Source organism: Salvelinus sp. IW2-2015, unplaced genomic scaffold (assembly GCF_002910315.2).
Source record: "Salvelinus sp. IW2-2015 unplaced genomic scaffold, ASM291031v2 Un_scaffold762, whole genome shotgun sequence".
Taxonomy (NCBI): Eukaryota; Metazoa; Chordata; class Actinopteri; order Salmoniformes; family Salmonidae; genus Salvelinus; species Salvelinus sp. IW2-2015.
The window spans coordinates 510,266-529,627 of record NW_019942606.1 but is presented as its reverse complement, the minus strand read 5'-3'; the positions used below and the strand labels follow the sequence as shown (position 1 = coordinate 529,627).

Sequence of the window (19,362 nt, the reverse complement as noted above, 5' to 3'; positions counted from 1 at the left end):
AGAGAGAGATCTTTCTAATAGGATATGTTCATCTCTGTCAACATGAAACCGTCGGCATGGTCTTTGCCGGTTTTGACAACGGTGTTTTCCCGCTAATAGCGTTATGGAACAAGCGTAGCCTACTGCTTGGTGTGCGTTTGTGTGCTTATAATGTGAATAATAATAGTTTATCACCATTTAAGCTAAAGTTCTTATCTGTGCATTAAGACACATTGTTTTTTAATGTTTGATTGTAGCCTTGCCTACTGGTTGTATGAATTTGGGTCTATCGCCCACAACTCCAGAGTCAGTTTGGAATAGGCAATATTTCTTTTCTTGACAAACTGACCAATAGAGTAGGTAGGCTAACGTTTATGCTATAGTAGAATTGACATAGCCTAGTGATTTGCTGTTCGTTAGTCGTCTTGTTGGCTGAGGAAAAGTAAAGAAGTTACAAAGTGCACATCAGAATTACGGTAAAGGAGCGCAACATCGTTGCATCCTCGAATTACCATAATCTAAATGTGATTTCTGTCATGCTGAGCACGCGTGGGTGGACGTCCTAATCAGTACGCACATGGGTCAGGTACACACACACTGACATCTCAGCGGATTACATGCATTAATGTAGACCATTCAACTTTTAACCATGATTGATTGACGCAGTTTTATTGTATTACATTTTTATTTCACCTTTATTTAATTAGGCAAGTCAGTTAAATCAAACCCTCCCCTAACCGGACAATTGTGCGCTCTATGGGACTCCCGATCACATCTGGTTGATGGCAGCCAGGATCAAACCAGGGCTGTAGTGACGCACTGAGATGCAATGCCTTGACCACTGTCGCCATTCGGGAGCCTCAACATGCTGTGTTGTTATGCAAAAGTAACATCTCCTAATCATGTCTGGATTAGTTGACTACTGAATTTCTGCTCACAGTCTAACTAACCACTAACTTTTAAATCACTGCTGTAGCACAGGGCTACATCAGTGGATGGGATGATGAATCTCTGCTCACCTTCCTATAGCACACTGAGAGAGATTGGCCTCGTCTTCCAGAGGAAGCTGAGATAGGCTGATAGGTGGAGGAGCCAGATAGGATACGGTGGAGGAGCCAGAATTAGATACGGTGGAGGAGCCAGATTAGATACGGTGGAGGAGCCAGATTAGATACGGTGGAGGAGCCAGATTAGATACCGGTGGAGGAGCCAGATTAAGATACGGTGGAGAGCCAGATTAGATACGGTGGAAGGAGCCAGATTAGATACGGTGGAGGAGCCAGATTAGATACGGTGGATGGAGCCAGATTAGATACGTGGAGGAGCCAGATTAGATACGGTGAGGAGCCAGATTAGATACGGGAGGAGCCAGATTAGATACGGTGGAGGCCAGATTAGATACGTGAAGGAGCCAGATATAGAGTACGGTGGAGGAGCCAGATTAGATACGGTGGAGGAGCCAGATTAGATACGGTGGAAGAGCCAGATTAGATAGACGGTGGAGAGCCAGATTAGATACGGTGGAGAGAGCCAGATTAGATACGGTGGAGGAGCCAGATTAGATACGTGGAGGAGCCAGATTAGATACGGTGAGAGGAGCCAGATTAAGAATACGGTGGAGGAGCCAGATTAGATAGGTGAGGAGGCAGATTAGATACGTGGAGGAGCAGATTAATACGGTGGAAGGGACAGAATTAGATAGCGGTGGGAGAGCCAGATTAGATACGGTGGAGGAGCCAGATTAGATACGGTGAGAAGGAGCCAGATAGTATATACGGTGGAGGGCCAGATTAATACGGTGGAGGAGCCAGTTAGATACGGTGAGGAGCCAGATTAGATACGGTGGAGGAGCCCAGATTAGATACGGTGGAGGAGCCAGATTAGATACGGTGGAAGGGAGCCAGATTAGATACGGTGGAGGAGCCAGATTAGATACGGTGAAGGAGCCAGATTAGATACGGTGGAGGAAGCCAGATTAGATACGGTGGAGAGCCAGATTAGCTAGGTGGAGGAGCCAGATTATGAATTACGGTGGAGGAGCCAGATTGATACGTTGGAGGAGCCCAGATTGAACCTAAAGAACAGATAGATGAATGCATATTAACTTGTATTCACCCATCCTGCTCTGTACCTTCCCTCTCTCTGTAGTCTCTCTCAGAGGAAGTCTTAGAAGGTAACTACCCCCAGTCTGCTGGCGTCTGCTGGCGTCTCCGCAATCCTTCCTCCACCTGCTATGGATGTGCCCCAGGGACTGGAGATTCAGGTTTCATCGTAGTGGAAATTAACTATCACCTCTATCTCTACAATTTATGAACCAACTATACACCTCTATCCGTATACGAGTATATGCAAACTACACTACATGACCAAAGTTATGTGGACACTCTCTACCAACATCTCTTTCCAAAATCAATGAGCATTAATATAGGAGTTGGTCACCTTTTGCTGCTATAAACAGCTCCACTCTTCATGGGAAGGCCTTTCCACTAGATCAGGGGTGTCAAAGTCAAATGGACGGAGGGCCAAAATAAAAAAAATTTAGATACAAGCCGAGGCGCCGGACTGTTCGAAATGTCATGATGAAAAATTTTTAAATGACGCAGTATAGTCCTGTGTAACCTACTTGAACTCTAACTGAAAACCTACGGCAGATGGTGTTTCTCTCAGACTCACCAATTTAAAAAGAGTCTGACCATTTTATTACTGGGCAAAACTTAACGTCAACAAAACTTTAATCATGCAGTTTATGTGATGAAATCCACACTACCAGAGTAAATGGCGAGGGCCTAAATTATAAGACGATCTCTTCCAAAATAAAACTGGCCTTGACAGAAGCTCTGGCCTTAGTTGACATTGGCTTTTTTGAAACAAGAGGCCTGTCAGATGAATTTGAGCCTCGTTTTAAATTCCCTCTGCCTTTTGTAGCCACTTTGTTCCATGTCCATATCTTGTTTATTTGTCCGCGTGTTTCGTTTCATAAATGTCGTTCAGAATTAGAAACCTTTCATACCGCCACAGCTTCTCCACAAAGAAAGACATCAAACAGGATTTTCCAGCTACCCTCCGTGAACCATATACTAACTCACTCCCCTTGTTTAAAAACCCACTCCGGTTCTCAAGAGTCTCCACCTTCCGTATTTGCCAATTTTTGATGGGTATCTGAAAAGTTAATTTTACTGTGATGCTTGACGACTGCTGTGCAAAATACAATATTGACAATTGAAAGCCAGCCTACTGCTTCGATGCGTCAACCGTTGCATTGTGGGAAAATGTAGTATGTGGTGTAAAAGATCTGCGGGCCTGCCGGCTTGGCTGCGTTGCGGGCCGGTTCTAATAATAAATCAAGATCATACCCAGGGCCCGTAAAAAAACTTCTCAAAGCGGGCCGATGTGCCCGCAAAGGCCCACTTGAAACTAACTGACACCTGCACTAAAATTTGGAACATTTCTAATCAGGGACTTTGCTTCACATTCAGCTCACAAGAGAATTAAGTGAGACAGGCACACGATGTTGGGCGATTAAGACTGAGCTCAAACAGTCCCGACGTTCCAATTCATATCCAAAGAGTGTTCAATGGGGTTGAGGTCAGGGCTATGTGCAGGCCAAGTCAAGTTTCTTCCACTACTGGATTCTCTCGAACAAAACTGTTTCCAAACACACAATGTAACACAGAATGTAGAATGAACATTGTCATGCTGTACGTTAAGAGATTTTCCTATCACGGAACTAAGGAGGCTGACTAGCCCGTACCCATGAAAAACAGCTCCATTATTCCTCCTCCAACCAATAACTTTATACAGTTGGCAATATGACATTGGGGCAGGTAGCGTTCTCCTGGCATCTGCAAACCCAATTCGTCTGTTGACTGCCAGATGTGGAAGCGTGATTCATCACTCCAAGAAATGTTTTCCACGACTGCTCCAGAGCCAATGGCGGTGAGATCTTTACACCGCTCCAGCCGACGCTGGCAAATTGAGCACAATGGTGATTCTAGGCTTGATGTGCCGGCTGCTACGCCATGAGGCCCCTTAGTTCCAGTGAAGGAAAATCTTAACGCTACAGCATACAATGTCATTCTACATTCTGTGCTTACAATTTTGTGGAAACAGTTTGTCGAGATCAGTGTGGAAGAACTTGACTGGCCTGCACATAGCCCTGACCTCAACCCCATTGAACACCTTTGGGATGAATTGGAACGCCGACTGTGAGCCAGGCTTAATCGCCCAACATCTGTGCCTGTCCTCACTAATGCTCTTGTGGCTGAATGGAAGCAAGTCCCTGAAGAAATGTTCCAACATCTAGTGGAAAGCCTTCCCAGAAGAGTGGAGGCTGTTATAGCAGCAAAAGGTGGACCAACTCCATATTAATGCTCATGACTTTGGAAAGAGATGTTGGACGAGCAAGTGTCCACATACTTTTGGTCATGTAGTGTAGTTTGCTCATACTCGTATACGGATAGAGGTGATAGTTGGTTCATAATTGTAGAGATAGAGGTGATAGTTAATTTCCACTACGATGAAACCTGAATCTCCAGTCCCTGGGGCAGCATCCATAGCGGTGGAGGAAGAGTTGGCGGAGACGCCAGCAGACGCCAGCAGACTGGTGGGGTAGTACCTTCTAGACTTCCTCTGAGGAGACTACAGAGAGAGGGAAGGGGTACAGGAGCAGGGGTGATAAAGTATTAATCTGCTCCTTCACCGTATCTAATCTGGCTCCTCCAACGTATCTAATCTGGCTCCTCCACCGTATCTAATTCTGGCTCCTCCACCGTATCTAATCTGGCTCCTCCACCGTATCTAATCTGGCTCCTCCACCGTATCTAATTCTGGTCCTCCACCGTATCTAATCTGGTCCTCCACCGTATCTAATCTGGCCCCTCCACCGTATCTAATCTGGCTCCTCCACCGTATCTAATCTGGCTCTCCACCGTATCAATCTGCTCCTCACCGTATCTAATCTGGCTTCCACCGTATCTAATCTGGCTCCTCCACCGTATCTAATCTGGCTCCCCACCGTATCTAATCTGGCTCCTCCACAGTTATCTAAATCTGGCTCCTCCACCGTATCTAATCTGGCTCCTCCACCGTATCTAATCTGCTCCTCCACCGTATCTTAATCTGGCTCCTCCACCGTATCTAATCTGGCTCCTCCACCATATCTAATCTGGCTCCTTCCACCGTATCTTATCTGGCTCCTTCACCGTATCTAATCTGGCTCCTCACCGTATCTAATCTGGCTCCTCCAACGTATCTAATCTGGCTCCTCCACCGTATCTAATCTGGCTCCTCCACCGTATCTAATCTGGCTCCTCCACCGTATCTAATCTGGCTCCTCCACCGTATCTAATCTGGCTCCTCCACCGTATCTAACTGCTCCTCACGTTCTAATCTGGCTCCTCCACCGTATTAATCTGGCTCCTCCACCGTATCTAATCTGGCTCCTCCACCGTATCTAATCTGGCTCCTCCACCGTATCTAATCTGGCTCCTCCCAGTATCTAATCTGGCTCCTCCACCGTATCTAATCTGGCTCCTTCCACCGTATCTAATCTGGCTCCTCCACCCGTATCTAATCTGGCTCCTCCACCGATCTATGCTCCACCGTATCTAATCTGGCTCCTCCACCGTATCTAATCTGGCTCTCCCCGTATCTAATCTGGCTTTCCCCGTATCTAATCTGGCTCCTCCACCGTAATCTATACTTCCTTCCACCGTATCTAATCTGGCTCCTCCACCGTTATCTAATCTGGCTCCTCACCGTATCTAATCTGGCTCCTCCACCTTATCTAATTTGGCTCCTCCACCGTATCTAATCTGCTCCTCCACCGCTATCTTAATCTGGCTATTCCACCATATCTCACTTCCTCTGGAAGACGAGGCCAATCTCTCTCAGGTGCTATAGGAAGGTGAGCAGAGATTCACTCATCCCATCCACTGAGTAGCCCTGTGCTACAGCAGTGATTTAAAGTTAGTGGTTAGTTAGACAGTGAGCAGAATATTCAGTAGTCAACTAATCCAGACCATGATTAGGAGATGTTACCTTTTGCATAACAACACAGCATGTTGAGGCTCCCGAATGGCGCAGTGGTCCAAGGCATTGCATCTCAGTGCGTCACTACAGGCCCTGGTTTGATCCTGGGCTGCATCACAACCAGATGTGATCGGGAGTCCCATAGAGCGCACAATTGTCCAGGTTAGGGGAGGGTTTGATCTTAACTGACTTGCCTAATTAAATAAAGGTGAAATAAAAATGTAATACAAAATAAAACTGCGTCAATCAATCYATGGTAAAAGTTGAATGTTCTACATTAATGCATGTAAATCCGCTGATATGTCAGTGTGTGTGTACCTGACCCATGTGCGTAACCTGATTAGGACGTCCACCCACGGTGCTCAGAATGACAGAAATCACATTTAGATTATGGTAATTCGAGGATGCAACGATGTGCGCTCCTTTTTACCGTATTCTGATGTGCACTTTGAACTTTTACTTTTCCTCAGCCAACAAGACGACTAACGAACAGCAAAATCACTAGGCTATGTCAATCTACTATAGCATAAACGTTTAGCCTACCTACTCTATTGGTCAGTTTGTCAAGAAAGAAATAGCCTATTCCAAACTGACTCTGGGACAGTTGTGGGACGATAGATCCCAAATTCATACAACCAGTAGGCCAAGGCTACATCAACATTAAAAAGCAATGTGTCTAATGCAACAGATAAGAACATTTAGCTTAAAATGGTGATAAACTATTATTTATTCACATTATAAGCACAACAACGCACACCATGCAGTAGGCTACGCTTGTTCCATAACGCAATTAGCGGGAAACACCGTTGTCAAAACCGCAAAGAACATGCGAGCGGTTTCATGTGACAGAGATGAACATATCCTATAGAAAGATGTTAAGAGGAGATCTAATAGGCTACTTTGAAGCAACGCAAGACATGCCTCATAATATGTATTAAAACGTTCAGGTTCCAAACAATTYGGTATCTGTTTTCAACATGCATACTGCCTCCAGSTCATTGCAAAGTGATTGTGGGACGCGCTGATAGAGCCTGTCTTCCGTTGCTGTTTGATTCCGCGTTCAAAACAACTGGGAACTGTGAAAAAACGAGCTCCGACTGGTAAAAATCATTTTGAACTGTCAACCAAATCGGAATTCCAACTCGGGACTCTTTCTAGAGCTCCAACTTTCCGACCTGACGGTCACTGACGTCATGGTTTGACCTCGTATTTTTCAGYGTTCCCAGTGTWCTTGAAAGCACCARAAGATGCTGTAGCAGCATTTCTTGCCTGTCTGGCAGATTTTCTACACAAAGGCTCTGWATCTGTATGCTGTACGCGTGTGATAYGATACAWAACGAATATAGTGTACACATGCGKCAGCTTAATTACATTKAATTATGCAAATTAACCTACAGGCCGATAAGCATGACKAGTSAAATYTATTTCCAWCAATGAAGAGGCTAAAATGCATTATTTCACACTGGGATTGTTTCTATTTTCTCCTGGACAATTGGCCGGCACCAATTTTATTTATCTGCTTTTCCAAAAAAATGCATTGGACAAAAGCCGGCTATTAACGGCTAAAGTAAACTCTGGCATATACCTATTAGGAATCAAATCAAATGTTATTGGTCACATACACATGGTTAGCAAATGTTAGTGCAAGTGTAGCGAAATGCTTGTGCTTCTAGTTCCCGACCATGCAGTAATATCTAACAAGAAATCGAACAATTTCACAACTACTACCTTTTACACACAAGTGTAAAGGAATGAATAAGAATATGTACATATAAATATATGGATGAGCGATGGCCGTGCGGCATAGGCAAGATGCAGTAGATGGTATAGAGTACAGTATATACATATGAGATGAGTAAAGTAGGGTATGTAAACATTATATAAAGTGGCATTGTTTAAATTGACTAGTGATACATTTATTACATCCATTTTTTTATTATTAAAGTGGCTAGAGATTTGAGTCAGTATGTTGGCAGCAGCCACTCAATGTTAGTGAAGTGCTGTTTAACAGTCTGATGGCCTTGAGATAGAAGCTGTTTTTCAGTCTCTCTGTCCCTTCTTTGATGCAGCTGTACTGACCTCGCCTTCTGGATGATAGAATCCCCCATTTCACTGATTTTAGCAGCAGAAAGCATTTTTTGTCTGCAGTTTTCGGTTTGGCTATTTGTTTCAAGTGTATGTGGCGGTTCTAGTTTGTATGGCGCCCTGGGCGACCCCCCCATTCAGCGCCCGCGCCTGCCCATGTCGCCCGTACCTAAATCCGCTAATGATTTGTATTAGTCTATAAATACATATCTTTGCCAAAATTCGTCATCTCTCCCATGTCTTATTCGACTAGTATTTTTTWAAGTGTAAGGATAATAATTCAGCCATAGCTGTTCTGAAATGTTTATTGCTTGCCAACATTTTACTCCCTCTATGTTTAATATAACACACATACATTAATTATTAATTTTGGTTTCCTATCCTGACGTGAAGTTTGTTCTATAGAAAGTATTTGACTGATGTGTGCCACAGAAAGTATTTGACTCTAGCCACAAAATTAAGGAAATTAGAAGGGGGGTTCTGGCAGGGGGGAGATTTTCGGCACAACACCTGTACAGCCCAAAATACAGATCATCGTGCTAAATGTMTAGACAGTCTGTGTTCTGCTCCATACGTGTTATAAGTAATAATGCATGGTAATATGTGCAATACATATTCATTTCTAAGTAGCCTAGTGGTTAGAGCGTTGGGCCAGTAACCGAAAGGTTGCTGGATCGAATCCTCAAGTTGACAAGGTAAAAATATTTCGTTCTGCCCCTGAACAAGGCAGTGTTCACTGTWCCCCGGAAGGCCGTCTTTGTAAATAAGAATTTGTTCTTTAACTGACTTGCCTAGTTTAAAAAAACAAACAAGCATGTCATATTATAAAGTTACTTTAATAGGATTGTTAAATGGACTGATTCTGCACATGTAGACAGCCAAACATGTGGCCGGATGGTTGTACAAGGTCCATGATCTCAGGGCTCAACTCTTTCAGATACTCATGGAGGTTCTTGCGTTGTAACTGCACGCACAGCTTCATCTTCTGCCGAGGAGAAGAAGAAGAGGGAGATGATTGGTAGTTGCTCCTCCTCTAGCATAGCTAGATTCATGACGTAAGTCTGATGTATAGAACGTTAGCTAGCTATTGCAAGGTTGAAAGTGTGTTTACATGGGATTTTGTGGTTTAAACAAGCATTTACATCCCCAAAAAATGATCAAGGAGAATGTTTTACCCGAGGGTTATCATAAATGGCCTAAATAATTCCTAACAAATTCAGCATCTTCCAAGTTTACAAAAAGGTAATTGACACCATGTTGGATGGCCACGTGATTCAGACCTCCACAAGGGGAGCCTTCAGATTGGAGCAAATACTTTTGCCMCACTCAACATGACAGTGAAATGTAAATGTAGTATGTTTACTTAAATAAAGAGGAACAAAATGATATTGTTAATATACACATTTGTAAACATTATGTATYTTGAGGCAAATTCACGGTCATTACCTGACATCGTTGACAAAAGGTAGAAAGGAGAAAAGCAACCAAACATGTTCTAAAAGACAAATATTTTAATCACACTTGAAAATCTCTGCAGACAAACATCAGACATCAGTATTCAAACCTCATTCAAAATGCTGCAGCTGCAATCTAACTGATGTAGCAAAGGCAAGCCATTGAAATGCTTAGCACTCCGGAGCGACTACCCTAAGCATCATTACAAGGAATGAAGCGCAAGGAATAGCATACCAATTGTGCTTTTCTCCAATAAGATCTCAAGTTTGCATTACATAGATCAAACACATTCTTGTTTACAGACAAAAGAGAGGAGAAGAGAAGAATATTGATGGAGGTCCAAGGGGAACGGAGAAGCATCTCGATCTCTTCTCAGGAGTCTTCTTTCTCCTGATATCTGAATGCATAAATTAAATCATAATAAGTAACATATTCAGTCATAAGTAAGCATGTGGACTACATACAGTTTGTGGGGTAAGTGCTTGTCACATTGTGGTGCAGAACAACATAAAAACGGAATAGATTGATGAATCTGGTGGTGAGAACAGGTCAGAATAGCCTTGTTGAATTGGTGTTTGAGTGAGACGTACCTGCAGTGTATACAGGTGAAGAAGACKGTCTGTCCTTCATCTGCAGATCTCATTTGTCTGGTGTGATAAACCATCCCTTCTTTATTGCAGCGAGAGCAGCGCCTGTCAATCTAGAATGCACGAGTTTGAGGAGGTTATAGAGAGAACATACATTGACCATTCCAGTGTTTTACTTGCTATATTGTATTTACTTTGCCACCATGGCCTTTTTTTMTGTGCCTTCACCTCCCTTATCTCACCTCACWTGCTCACATTGTATATAGACTTATTTTTCTAKTGTATTATTGACTGTATGTTTGTTTTACTCCATGTGTATCTCTGTGTTGTTGTATGTGTCGAACTGCTTTGCTTTYTCTTGGCCAGGTCGCAATTGTAAATMAGAACTTGTTCTCAACTMGKCTACCTGGTTAAATAAAGGTGAAAAAAACCAACAAAAAAACACGGTTATGTTGTGTAGATTTCTAGAGGTTACAGACAGAACATACCCTAAATGGAGTTTCTTGAGTATTGATAAAGTATGCCATTACCCTGTCACTCCATGTTTCAATTTAATTTCCCTAGTTTTAAATGGGACCATTGATCATTTATAAATAGGAACTTCATTGCAATGAATTCCTACCACAGCCCCCTTGAGTTCTGAGTCATCCTCCTCCACAGCAACAGAGGACCCTTCGAGAGGATTAAAGACAACAGAAGACCTGATCTCTTGACCTGAAAATTCTGAAAACGACYACACAAAAACATAGTTACATCATGGGTCACATACTTATGAAAATATCAAATTGATAAAGGAAACTGTCTGGTCCCAGATCTGTTTATTCTCTTGCCAACTCCATTGCTCGTCATTGTCAAGCCAAACATGCTTGGCATGATGATTTTTATTTTATTCAACCTTTATTTAACTCGGCAGGTCAGTTAAGAACAAATTCTTATTTGCACCAGTATTTCTACGTGCACATCACCATCTGCTCATCTATCACTCCAGTGTTAATTTGCTAAATTGTAATTATTTCGCTACTATGGCCTATTTATTGCCTTACCTCATCACGCCATTTGCACACACTGTATATAGACTCTTTTTCTCCTATTGTGTTATTAACTGTACACTTGTTTATTCCATGTGTCATTCTGTGTTGTTGTTTATGTCGCACTGCTTTGCTTTATCTTGGCCAGGTCGCAGTTGTAAATGAGAACTTGTTCTCAACTAGCTTACGTGGTTAAATAAAGGTGAAATAAAATAAAATGTACAATGACGGTCTACACCGGCCAAACCCAGACGACGCTGGGCCAATTGTGCGCCGCCCTATGGGACTCCCAATCAAGGCCGGTTGTGATACAGCCCYGAATCAAACCGGGGTCTGTTTTGACGCCTCAAGCACTGAAATGTAGTGCCTTAGACCGCTGCGCCACTCGGGGGCCCCCGAGGTGACAGGCAATTGGCATGAAAGCACAAACAGACTGGTACTCAGGCTAGTTGTAGCCCCCTTTGGATAACGACTCTGTCTGTTAGTAAGCTACAACATTATTTATAGCAGGGACATTTGACTGATGACAACAAACAACGCATCCTCACCGGTGACAGGTAAACTGAATGCACAGCGGGGACAGGAGACTGTGTCCTGCAGCCCAGGTAGAGGCAGTACGTTCCCACACTCAGGACAGAAGTTGGGATCTCCACTGAAACACGACATCACTGGCTATGGGGGGGAAAGTATTTCAGTGAACAATGTCAGCAACCTTTTGGGGGTTGGCCATAAGATACAGCTAGGTTAGTTAGTCACTTTGCTTGCTAGCTGGCCACTTATTTAGCTAGCTAGTCAACACGTGTTTAGCTAATACTGTACTTATTTWAAAAAATGTGTACACATCGCTAGCTGTCAAACAAAAATGTATCCCMATACCACTTTCAGCGCAGTTCCCAATCTCACCTTCTTAGTAAACCTCGATGTTAGAGAACGTTTCCGAYGTGTTGTTATTGTTCGTGAAAAAAATCCTAGCCAAATGTGCAGGTCGCAGTTCGTGGACATTCAACGCATGCTCACAGTCGCACGTTGATTACGTATTACAAAAACGATAGCTCTCATTTGCAAACGCTCTAGCTAAATTTCTTCACAACGAATAAGGTAAACAATGCTCACTAGGAATATTTATTTAATATGTATTTATTGTCTGTACATTTTCCATCTTGCACATCGTGTAGAATAGCTAGCTAGAAAGCTTGTCAAGCTTAAGAAGCTAGCTAGCTAGACCAGCCAACTCATGAGTCGTGTTTGCTAGCCAGCTAGCTAACGTTACTCATGTTGACACACGTGATAAGCTAACAGCCCAAATTAATAGCGTTAGTTACGAGTACATTTACTTATTTCATTCCACAACTTGTCATAAATAGAAAMGAAGATGGCATGAAATTAATCTTGTTTTTCTAACCCTCTCATCATTATCAGCATCATCACCACAGTTTAGCATCAAATGAAAGTTATGGCCGCGTAACGTTAGCTACACAGATTTTGTAGGTGCAGCGAAATGTTTGTTTCTAGCTCCAACAGTGCAGTAATAATAGCTAGCAATAAAAAAAACAAATACACACACATAATCCTAAGAAATATCAGAGTCCGGAATATAGATATGATGTGTGTATATATACATAGGGMCTCCCGAGTGGCGCAGCGGTCTAAGGCACTGCWTCTCAGTACAAGAGGCGTCACTACAGTACCTGGTTCCGGCCGTGATTGGGAGTCCCATAGGGCGGCGCACAATTGGCCCAGCGTTGTCCGTGTTTGGCCAGGGTAGGCCCTCATTGTAAATAGGAATTTGTTAACTGACTTGCCTAGTTAAATAAATAAAACTATATATATATAATGGTGTGTATGGACAGTATATGAATATAAAAGGTGTGTACAACAATAGTTATGTGGGATGAGCCATGACTACAATACAGTATAAATGTAACAGTTTAACTTTACGGCCGTTRCCTCGCGCGAACCAGGGACCCTCTGCACACATCAACAACAGTCACCRACGAAGCATCGTTARCCATCGCTCCACAAAAGCCGCAGCCCTTGCAGAGCAAGGGGAATCACTACTTCAAGGTCTCAGAMCAAGTGACGTCACCGACTGAAAGGCTGCTYGCGCGCACTACCGCTACCTAGCTAGCCATTTCACATCGGTTACATCCACCCCCCTTTCGACCTCCTCCTTTTCCGCAGCAWCCATTGATCCGSGTCACGGCACCAATGTAACAGTTTAACTTTACGTCCGTTCCCTCGCCCCGACCCGGGCGCGAACCAGGGACCCTCTGCACACATCAGTGTTGTTACGTTACAGCCTTATTCTAAAATGGATTAAAATAGTTTTTTTTCTCATCAATCTACACACAATATCCCATAATGACAATGTGAAAACAAGTTTTTAGACATTTTTTGCAAAAAAAAAAAACTGAAATATCGTATTTACATAAATATTCAGACCCTTTGCTATGAGACATTGAAATTGAGCTCAAGCGCAGCGGTCTAAGGCACTGAATCTCAGTGCTAGAAGCATCACTACAGATCGTGGTTCGATTCCAGGCTGTATCGCAACCGGCCGTGATTGGGAGTCCCATAGGGCGGCGCACAATTGTCGCCCGGTAGGCCGTCATTGTAAATAAGAATTTGTTCTTTAACTGACTTGCCTAGTTAAATAAAATTCCATTGATTACCCTTGATGTTTCTACAACTTTATTGCAGTCCACCTGTGGTAAATTCAATTGATTGGACATGAWTTGGAAAGTCTATATAAGGTCCCACAGTTGACAGTGCATGTCAGATCAAAAACCAAGCCATGAGGTCGAAGGAATTGTCCGTAGAGCTCCGAGACAGGATTGTGTCGAGGCACAGATCTGGGGAAGGGTACCAACATAATTTTTTTGCAGCATTTGAAGGTCCCTAAGACACAGTGGCTCAAATTCTTAAATGGAAGAAGTTTAGAACCACCAAAACTCTTCCTAGAGCTGGCCACCCGGCTAAACTGAGCAATCGGGGGAGAGAAGGCCTTGGTCAGGGAGTGACCAGAACCCGATGGTCACTCTGACAGAGCTCCAGAGTTCCTCTGTGGAGATGAGAGAACCTTCCAGAAGGACAACCACCTCTGCAGCACTCCACCAATCAGGCCTTTATGTAGAGTGGCCAGACGGAGCCACTCCTCAGTAAAAGGCACATGACAGCCCGCTTGGAGTTTGCCAAAAGGCCCTAAAGGCTCTCAGCCCTGAGAAACAAGATTCTCTGGTCTGATGGAAACCAACATTGAACTCTTTGGCGTAAATGCCAAGCGTCACGTCTGGAGGAAACCTGGCACCATCCCTATGGTGAATGGTGGATGCAGCATCATGCTGTGGGGATGTTTTTCAGCGGCAGGGATTGGGAGACTAGTCAGGATCGAGGGAAAGATGAACGAAGCAAAGTACAGAGAGATCCTTGATGAAAACCTGCTCCAGAGTGCTCAGGACCTCAGACTGGGGTGAAGGTTCACCTTCCAACAGGACAACGACCCTAAGCACACAGACAAGACAATGCAGGACTGGCTTTGGGACAAGTCTCTGAATGTCCTTGAGTGGCCCAGCCAGAGCCCGGACTTGAGCCCGAACTAACATCTCTGCAGAGACCTGAATGTTGCTGTGCAGCAACGCTCCCCATCCAACCTGATAGAGCTTGAGAGGATCTGCAGAGAAGAATGGGAGAAAATATATTTCAGTTTATTTTTAATTTCTTAAACCTGTTTTTGCCTTGTCATTGTGGAGTATTGTGTGTAGATTGATGAGGGTGGAAAAAACTATTTAAATACATTTTAGAATAAGGCTGTAACAAAATAACGTAACAAAATGTGGAAAAAGGGTTCTGAATACTTTCTGAATGCACTGTAGGTTGAAAGTGTCTTCTTGTTATGTACTGACAGGTTGATGACTATTTCTCTGTTTGTATCTCTCTATCTCTCTCTCTATCTCTCTCTCTATCTATCTCTCTCTATCTACCTGGCAGGATGACTGAGCAGGATGTGGAGAATGAGCTCTTGGACTATGAGGAGGAGGATGTGGTGGGAGATCTATCAGGAGGGGACATTCTGTCCATTAAAAAGGAGCGTGTGAAGGGCTCCTATGTGTCCATCCATTCGTCTGGGTTTAGAGACTTCCTGTTGAAGCCTGAGCTGCTGAGGGCGATAGTGGACTGTGGCTTTGAGCATCCCTCTGAGGGTGAGTAGTACAKGTTAGGTTATTACCAGGGGCAGCACACCACATCACAGATCTGGGTCGTATTCATTAGTGCACACTGTAGCAAAATGTTTTGCAACGGAAAARGCTTCACATGAAACTGAGGGTTTCTTATTGGTCATGTAGTTCAGGTAGGTCCCTTTCTTTTTCGGCCTGTTTGGTTCCTAGTGAATATAGCCCATCTTCAAGACAAAGTGCCACGATTAATCATGTCAAAGTACTGTATCAACTTTCAAACTATAATCAGGAGGTAATGGCATCATGATTTGGTACATTGTGTTTTTGATTTAGTTAGTTCTGAAGTAATTACTATACCATTTATTACCATTAATATTCATTCATAATTTTGTATGACTATTTTCCTTTCAGTTCAACATGAGTGCATCCCTCAGGCCATCCTGGGTATGGATGTGCTGTGCCAGGCTAAGTCTGGTATGGGCAAGACGGCCGTGTTTGTCCTGGCCACACTACAGCAGCTGGAGCCTGTCACTGGACAAGTAATCTCACTCACTCTCTCACCCTCCCTCCCGCTCTCTCTCACTCTCTCCCTTTCTCCTCTCCTTTTCTCTTCTCTCTTTCCGCCTCCGTCAGTCTGTCACTCGTTGTCTTCTGGACTGTTTATAGAGCTAGCGTTGTTGTTGTCGTGGTCTTGGTCCATCAGTATCTGTGAAGTACTAAGCTTTCTAATGCATTAAACTACCCACCCTGGCCACCCTTCTCTCTTTTGTTTAGGTGTCCGTGCTGGTGATGTGTCACACCCGAGAGCTGGCGTTTCAGATCAGCAAGGAGTATGAGAGATTCTCCAAGTACATGCCGACTATCAAGGTACACAAATGCTATTACTACACCTTAATCCTCTTAACCTCCAGTCTGGATAATAACTACACTGTTCACAGTTCTTCCACCGCTGTTTTTTCTCCCCATCTCTCCCACCAGGTGGCAGTGTTCTTTGGTGGCCTGTCTATAAAGAAGGACGAGGAGGTGTTGAAGAAGGAGTGTCCCCATGTGGTGGTGGGGACGCCGGGGCGAATCCTGGCCCTGATCCGCAACAAGACCCTCAACCTGCGACACATCAAACACTTCATCCTGGACGAGTGTGACAAAATGTTGGAACAACTTGGTGAGTCTGAATCATTTGAAGATTGCACAGTACACCACTATAGATGAATCATCTACTCGTATTTACATTCTAGGAGATCTAACAACATTTACAAACAAAAAAACAAAACCCCTCCCTTTCTCCCTCAGACATGCGCCGAGACGTCCAGGAGATATTCCGTCTGACCCCCCATGAGAAACAGGTCATGATGTTCAGCGCCACCCTGAGCAAAGAGATTCGCCCCGTCTGCCGAAAGTTCATGCAAGATGTAATTACACCTCCTCTCCTCCTGCGTCCACCACGTCTGTACTTCCTCCACACCTTCACCTATCCCCCTGCTCTGCCTTGCCTGGCGGGAACGGGGGTTAAGGGGGGTGGAGGAGTTACCCCCACGGCCCTCTGAGTCTGATATGAGAGAGACAGCGGTGTCTTTCTAGACGCCGAACAGTCCCACCTCTATAAGGGAAGTGACAGCCCACTGACATAGGAAGGCCTTAGTTCTATGCGGATGGCCTATGCTTGGTCACTAACACCGTACGCTAGTAGTGTACTGCCTCACCTTTCACCAGAATGCCATGTGTTAATGGCGTCTCCTTTATAGACTAGCTTGTGCTGTTCAACTGAAATGTACGCAGTCTTTCTTCTTCATGAAGTTTAACACGGTCATCCAGGTGGAAATAGGTCCAGTTTTCAGTCTGTACGTTACYAATCTGACCTGCCTGATGTCACTATGCTGACCAGCCTATGCAGCATTCGTTAAACGATGCTTTCGTTCCAAAAGCAAGTTAAATAATCTTGTAATCAAGCCAAGCAAAAACAATTTGTCTCGACTAACTATACACCTTTTATTTATGAAGGAAACGGTTTCCCCAGGTTGGTATGAGTGTGTACGCTCTGCTCTAAGCTGCTTGTAAAACCCCCTGGTTCACTGCCCTGTCGTTCAGAGAGAGAGGGATRTCCCTGGAGCTGTAACCGCTCATTTGGCAAACGACGGGTACAAATCTCAGAGGAGAGAGAGAGCCTAATTAAATGTAAATACAAAGTATCCCAAAGAACCTCAGTCAAACAAATAACACACGCGTAAAGAAATGAGGAGGAAAACTGACGAGCCAAGCTTCTCATTATAGCCGGGTGTGGCCATCTCGCACCTGGGACTCTAATGCGTTCGCCCTGTATTGTAGTTCAGTATGTGGACGCTGCCTGGCTCTCTGTAATTCATTATGTGGTGCCCTGCCTGGCTCTCTGGGTCGCTGTAGTTCCTTATGTGGAGCCTGGCTCTCTGGGTCGCTGTAGTTCCTTATTGTGGACGCTGCCTGGGTCGCTGCAGTTCATTATATGTGGACGCTACCTGGCTCTCTGGGTCACTGTAGTTCTTTATGTGGACGCTGCCTGCTCTCTGGGTCGCGTGAGTTCATTATAGTGGGATGCTGCCTGGCTCTCTGGTAGTTTCAATTAGTGGACGCTGCCTGGCTCTCTGGGTCGCTGTAGTTCATTATGTGGACGCTGCCTGGCTTCTGGGTCCTGTGTTCATTATGTGGACGCTGGCCTGTGGGTGCTCTGTAGTTCATTATGTGGACGCTGCCTGGCCTCTGCGGTAGGGACTCGTAGTTCTTATGTGGACGCTGCCTGGGTCACTGTTAGTTCTATGTGGACGCTGCCTGGCTCTCTGGGTCGCGTAGTTCATTTATGTGGACTGCTGCCTGGCCTCTGTAGTTCATTACGTGGACGCTGCCTGGCTCTCTGGTCGCTGTAGTTCATTATGTGGACGCTGCCTGGCTCTCTGGGTCGCTGTAGTTCATTATGTGGACGCTGCCTGGTCTGGCGTCTGTAGTTCATTATGTGGACGCTGCCTGGCTCTCTGGGTAGCTGTAGTTCATTATTGGACGTGCTGGCTCTCTGTAGGTTCATTAAGTGGACGCGTGCCTGGCTCTCTGGGTCGCTGTAGTCATTATGTGGACGCTGCCTGGCTCTTCTGGTCGCTGTAGTTCATTATGTGGACGCTGCCTGGCTCTCTGGGTCGCTGTAGTTCATTATGTGGATGCTGCCTGGGCTTCTGTAGTTCATTATGTGGACGCTGCTGCTCTCTGGGTCGCTGTAGTTCATTATGTGGACGCTGCCTGGTCTCTCTGTAGTTCATTATGTGGACGCTGCCTGGCTCTCTGGGTCGCTGTAGTCATTATGTGGACGCTGCCTGCTCTCTGGTCACTGTAGTTCATTATTGTGACGCTGCCTGGCTTCGGGTCGCTGTAGTTCAATTAATGTGTGGACCGCTTTGCCTGGCTCTCTGGCGTTCGCGTGTAGTTCATTATGTGGACGCTGCCTGGCTCTCTGGGTCGCTGTAGTTCATTATGTGGACGCTGCCTGGCTCTCTGGGTCACTAGTTCATTATGTGGACGCTGCCTGGCTCTCTGGGTCGCTGTAGTTCCTTAGTTTCAGTCAAAATGTCCCCATTACCTCTTTGTCAGCCAGTCTGCTTTTTAAAAAAATATATTTTATTTTTGCATTTTCCAATTAAGAACATTCAAAACAAAAGTGAAAAGATATTAGACAACAATAGGACAAAGTGAGAGTAACAGAGGAACAAAACAAAACAAAAAATATATTATTATTATTATTAATAAATAAGTCATAATAAAAAGGAGTGACAAGACAGAACACCCCGATGTGAAGAAAGGAGAGAGAGAGAGAGGAATGGTAGGGAGGTAATGTGGATTGAAGAGAGAAAAGAGGGAGATGTGACGGTACACAGAGCTGTCTCGTGTTACCATGAATCTAGACGGTACACAGAGCTGTCTCGCGTTACCATGAATCTAGACGGTACACAGAGCTGTCTCGTGTTACCAGGATCTCTAGACGGTACACAGAGCTGTCTCGTGTTACCA

At 44.5% G+C, this 19,362-nt stretch overlaps 2 protein-coding genes across 2 annotated transcripts in view; one reads left to right on the top strand and one right to left on the bottom strand.

Moving 5' to 3' along the window:
* Positions 1–9,583: 9,583 nt before the first annotated feature.
* polr1h (RNA polymerase I subunit H) lies at positions 9,584–12,192 on the bottom strand. Its single transcript, XM_024136052.2, has 5 exons — positions 12,068–12,192; positions 11,713–11,836; positions 10,759–10,859; positions 10,140–10,249; positions 9,584–9,946 (listed from the first exon to the last, which is right to left on the bottom strand). The coding sequence occupies exons 1-5, from the start codon at positions 12,164–12,166 to the stop codon at positions 9,922–9,924; spliced, it is 459 nt and encodes a 152-aa protein (XP_023991820.1). The 5' UTR covers positions 12,167–12,192; the 3' UTR covers positions 9,584–9,921.
* Positions 12,174–19,362, top strand: part of LOC112068840 (spliceosome RNA helicase DDX39B) — a 14,841-nt gene continuing 7,652 nt past the window's right edge. The window contains exons 1-6 of the mRNA XM_024136056.1: positions 12,174–12,262; positions 15,152–15,363; positions 15,751–15,878; positions 16,114–16,206; positions 16,318–16,501; positions 16,630–16,748. Of these exons, the coding sequence (XP_023991824.1) occupies positions 15,153–15,363; positions 15,751–15,878; positions 16,114–16,206; positions 16,318–16,501; positions 16,630–16,748 (735 nt within the window). The 5' untranslated portion in view covers positions 12,174–12,262; position 15,152. The remainder of the gene's footprint in view (positions 12,263–15,151; positions 15,364–15,750; positions 15,879–16,113; positions 16,207–16,317; positions 16,502–16,629; positions 16,749–19,362) is intronic.